At 35.3% G+C, this 5,566-nt stretch overlaps 1 protein-coding gene across 1 annotated transcript; it reads left to right on the top strand.

Moving 5' to 3' along the window:
* The first annotated feature begins 2,756 nt into the window (after positions 1-2,756).
* LOC145065601 (uncharacterized) lies at positions 2,757-4,506 on the top strand. Its single transcript, XM_079012631.1, has 2 exons — positions 2,757-3,379; positions 4,275-4,506. Exons 1-2 carry the CDS (start codon positions 2,757-2,759, stop codon positions 4,504-4,506), a joined length of 855 nt encoding a protein of 284 aa, XP_078868757.1.
* The last annotated feature ends 1,060 nt before the right edge of the window (positions 4,507-5,566 follow it).

The following is a 5,566-nucleotide window of genomic DNA, read 5'->3' as shown; positions in this document are numbered from 1 at the left end:
TTTTTTCCCTTTTTTTTCAACTTTGAAAATAAAACATTTGCATTAATATAACAGAAAACAACCCATGGCTCTGATACCACTGTTGGGTTTTGAGCATTCTAACACTCCTAAGTGTACATGCAACCCTAAATACCTTGGATCTATGTTTTCTCTATTATACATGCAAATATGAATATTCCAAGGTATTACCCTAACTAGAATACAATCTTTTGATACTTGAATAATAAACTAGATAGAAATACATACCTTGTTGATGTAGCTTAACTCCATGAAGCTCGAGAGCCTAGTGCCCCAAGTGTGACACCTCAAATGGTTCACACAACATCATCAACACTTGGAATAACCATGAAAAGAAGACACTTCATGCTAAAATTGGCTAGCCCTCATATAAGTATCACTAGTGCCAATTTCTTGAACTAAAGGGGTCTTTATATAGTGTGGCTATTAGGGTTACACCATGTAACTCATGACTTTACCCATTCCTTATGCTCCATGGGTTTTAACCTCCATGGAGTATCCATGGGTCACCACATAGATTAAACCCAACATAAGGAATCTTGGATCATAAGCCCATATATATATATATATATATATATATATATATATATATATATATATATATATATATATATATATATATATAAGAATTAACGATTTTCACAATCAATCCCCATATATTTAATTAGTCTCTTTTGATCACTAAATTAAGTCCAAATTAATTCTTGATCAATACTAATTAAATAACATGATTTCATATTAATATATTAGAACTTATAATATATTAATATGTCACAAATGTCATCTTCTCACAAACGGTCTATCCAAATGTTTTGATGCCATGCAACCCAAATGGACCATGCCGAGTCGGGTCAAGTCTTACCAATTATAGTTATGGACTTAGACACTAATCCAACATAAACAACCAAACTTGCAGCAAAAGTACATTTACCATATTTCTTTTTCTTCTCCCCTGTTACGCATCCCCTATATTTTTTTTTTCTGCACATGTGTTTTTTTTTCAATTCGGCAAGAATCAAGTGAATGAATTCCTGCAATGATTGGATTTTACTAGAATAAAAAATGTTAATTCTTACATCTTGCTATTAGAGCACAGAGAAGCCGACACCATGAAAGGACCGAAGATGCAATACACTATCTTGACAACCAACTATGTTTCATGGGCACTTAAGATGAAGGTTTTCATGAAAGCACAGGAGGTTTGGGGTGCTATTGAATATAAGAATCCCCTGAATACAGTTGGTGTTATCAAAGATAAGATGGCTATGGCAACGATATACCAAGCTATCCCAGAGGAAATCCTTTTGTCGATAGTGGAGAAGAAAACGACAAAAGAAGTGTGGGAAACACTCAAAACAATGTATATGGGTGCAGATCGAGTTGGAACAACAATGGTTCAATCACTAAAGGCTGAAGAGGTCATCGTGAGACTGAAAGCTCATGAGGAGAGAATCTGTGGTCATGGTGAAGTCGAAGAAAATAAGCTCTTGCTTACCCACCAAGAATGGACTGAAAGAAGTAAGAAACAGAGCCAAGATCAGTCACGATCCTCTAACAAGAACAGCCAGGGAAACTCAAACAATTACCGAGGCCATGAAAAAGGCCGAGGTAGAGATGAAGGAAGAGGTTCTGGATACTGTGGAGGCCAAGGAAAATGTAGTAATAACCAGCAACAACAGAACACTCACGGAACGAACGAAAATCAAGACAAAAGCAAAATCCGTTATTACAATTGGCAAGATTTCGGCCATTATGAAGCAAAATGTAAAACCCACGAAAAGAAAGAAATCATAATACCACTAGGAAGCAACGTAAATCAATCATAGGTTTGGTATCTTCATAATGGGGCAAGTAACCATATGAACGGAGATAAAACTAAGTTTTGTGATCTCAACAGCTCGATTCAAGGCTATGTCAAGTTTGGAGATGGTTCCAAGGTAAGAATTGAAGGAAAATGTCCCATAGTATTTCAATGTAAGAATGGTGAGCAACAAGAGATTCAATGTGTTTACTACATACCAAGTTTATGTAGTAATATCAGCAGTTTGGGTCAGTTAGCGGAAAAGGGGATCGGATATTTATGCACGACTTATTCCTATGGATTTACGGTGACAAGAAAAACTGTATCATGAAAGTAAAGAAATATGAAAATCGACTCTATAAAATAATTTGGAATCAAGTTGAGCCTCAATGTCTACTTGGAGAAGCTACTGATTAGACATGGCATTGGCATGCTTGTATGGGACACGTGAACTTTATCACACTCAAACAAATGTTATACAAGAATTTTGTTATTAGTTTGTCAAAGATTAACATCCCCACACATTTATGTGAAGGTTGCTTGGCAAGAAAGCAAACTCAAAGTGCATACCTAACACAAGCAAACTTTCAGGCCAAGAAAAAACTCTAGCTAGTTCATGGGGACATATGTGGTCTAATTACGCCACCCACGCCGGCTCGAAACATGTACTTTCTTTTATTGGTTGACGATTACTTAAGTGTAATGTGGGTCTACCTTTTGAAATAAAAAGATGAAGCCTTTAAAATGTACAAAGATTTTCGAGTAGTGATGGAAAACGACACATGTAGCAAGTTAAAAAAACCCTCAACTGATCAAGGAAGGGGGTTTTCTCTCAAATCAGTTCACTAATTACAACGAAAAAACTGGTCTAAATTGGCATTACACCAGTCCATACTCCCCAAAACAAAATGGAGTGGTAAAAAGAAGCAATCTCACAATGGTAGAGATGACCATAGGCATCTTAAAAGGCATGAGTGTACATGATCCTTTATGGCATGAAGTAGTAAGACTTGTTGTTTATGTGTTGAACCGTGTAACTACAAAAGCTCTTGACAACTCGACTCAATATGAGATGTGGATAGGAAGAAAACCAAAAATTAAGGATTTGAGGGTATTTGGGTGTGTCGCTCACATGAGATCAATAGGAAGCCATCTCACAAAACTAGAAGACCGAAGTATGAAAGTGGTACATCTTAGAGTTGAAAAAGGATCAAAAGCATATCTATTATTTGATCCTAATACTTGGATATCTGAATTAGTAAAGATGTACAATTCAAGGACGATAAGCCATGGTATTGGGGGAAAACCATCCAAGATTCAAACCAATCCTAGTGTGATTTTCACTATAGAAGGTTACACAAAGAAAGAATATCAAGTTCATGAAGACATGCAACGTGATACACCTGAAACAGACACTACTAGCCTTGAATCACAACATAATTCTCATGGATCCACACAATCTACCCCATCAAGCTCAACAAATGAACATACATATGATTCAACAAGTTTTAACTCAACAATATCAAATAAGTTTTTGAAGTATCGCTCTTTGGCTGATGTGTATATATATATATATATATATATATATATATATATATATATATATATATATATCAGTGCCGGAATGAAAAAACCCGTCGCCGCCGCATCGCGCGGCTATGCTACTAGTATATATATATATATATATATATATATATATATATATATATATATATATATATATATATATCAGTGTTGCAAAAATCGGCCTAATCGGCGATTAATCGCTAATCAAAGCTCAACCGATGAGATTTATTGCTAATCGGGTCTGGTCAATACAGGTCAAAGTCGGAATTAATCGGACCTAATCGGGTTTGATCAACGCAGGTCAAAGTCGGACCTAATCGGCCCTAATCGGACCTAATCGCCGATTAATCACTTTTTTTTGTAGGATTAAAATTAGATTTACAAATTTTTGAATAATTTTCTTAATAATTAATGGTCCCTGATTAATCTCCCGATTAATCTCCGCCTAGCCGATTAATCCCGAATCGCTTGTCCACCGATTAACGGCCGATTAGCGATTTCTGCAACCATGATATATATATATATATATATATATATATATATATATATATATATATATATATATATATATATATATATGATGATGATGATGATGATGAAACCGAGGAATTATTACTTATACGTTATAGTGCAGAACCAACTACTTACTCTATTGCAAGTATGAACCATAAGTGGGCTGATACCATGAAAAGTGAGTTAAAGTCAATTGAAAATAATAAAACTTGGAGTGTTGTTGAGCTGTAATTTGGAAGGAAACCTATTAGGTTAAAAAGGGTTTTCATACTAAAAAAGGATCCAACTGGAAAAGTATTAAAGCATAAAGATATATTGGTAGCAAAGGGGTATATATAAAAGTAATGGATTGACTTTGACGAAGTGTTTGCACCAGTTGCAAGAATGGAAAAATGCAGATACTACTTGCACTTTTAGCTAAAAACGGGAGGTTGGTACATTACCTTGACGTGAAGACGACATTCCTAGATGGAGACTTAGAAGAAGAAGAAGTGTATGTTACACAACCAGGAGGGTTCGAGAATAGTGACCAACAAAAGAAGGTGTACAAGCTCCATAAGCACTCTATGGACTACGTCAAGCATCTAGATAATGTTACTCAAGATTAGATAATTATTTTAAAAGGCCTTGGCTTTAAACGATGTCTACAAGAATATGTAGTCTACACAAGAAACAATAATAAGAGGATACTTATATTGGGAATATATGTAGATTGTTTCATCATCACAGAGAGTTGCAAGAATGAAATAAAACACTTCAAAGAACACATGAATCAAGAATTTTAAATGAGCGATCTTGGACCATTATTATATTACCTGGGAAGTGAAGTGCTTCAAGAAAAAGGAGGGATTTCCTTAAAACAATCATGGTATGTGAAAGTTATTCTTGAAAAAACAAGAATGCTGGATTATAACATGTGTAAGAGTCCAATGGAGCCTAAGGTGGAATTATCCAACGACGAATATGGTGAACTAGTTGACACCACTGAATATCGAAGCATCATTGGAGGTTTGAGGTACTTCACAAACACCAAGATGGATATCTCATACGCCATAGGAATGATAAGTAGATATATGGATCATCCTACTATCAAACATATGCAAGTGATAAAGCATATACTTAGGTATATTAAAGGTACAACGGATTATGGGTTAGCTTATGTCACATTTAGCATTTTTGGCTAGGAAATTCTATCTACATGTAATCAACTCTTGTATAAATTATAACTTTCAATTGATATTATGCACTCTGCTCATTAAAAAACAACTATTTGAATCGAAACTAACTCGTGAAGTCCAAAACCTAATTCAATACATTTCACACATTCAAATGTCGGTTTGTAACCCTAATGTCTCGGTTTAAACTCAGAATGGACCAGGATCCTCTTATTGGGCCTAATAAGCCAGTAAACTCTCAATTTGGTTATTTTGGGTCAAGGAACCCTATTTGGGCTCTAGTTGGACCCACATTCATTAAACCATAGCATTTTGGGCCATGTTGGGCCTAAAATGACTCACTTCATTTTCATGGGCCTTAATGGGCTGAAAACCCATTATGTTTGCCCTTTTAGGCCGTAAACCCATAGGAGGGCTCAATGGGCCGAAAGTTTCATATTGGGCCTCATAAATTTTGAATATATTCAAAAATGGCCCAAATAATTCTTTTCTC

This window comes from Lactuca serriola, chromosome 1 (genome assembly GCF_051521515.1).
Source record: "Lactuca serriola cultivar US96UC23 chromosome 1, Lser_US96UC23_V15, whole genome shotgun sequence".
In the NCBI taxonomy this organism is placed as follows: Eukaryota; Viridiplantae; Streptophyta; class Magnoliopsida; order Asterales; family Asteraceae; genus Lactuca; species Lactuca serriola.
Note: the sequence above shows the minus strand (reverse complement) of the source record. Positions and strands in the feature narration are given on the sequence as shown.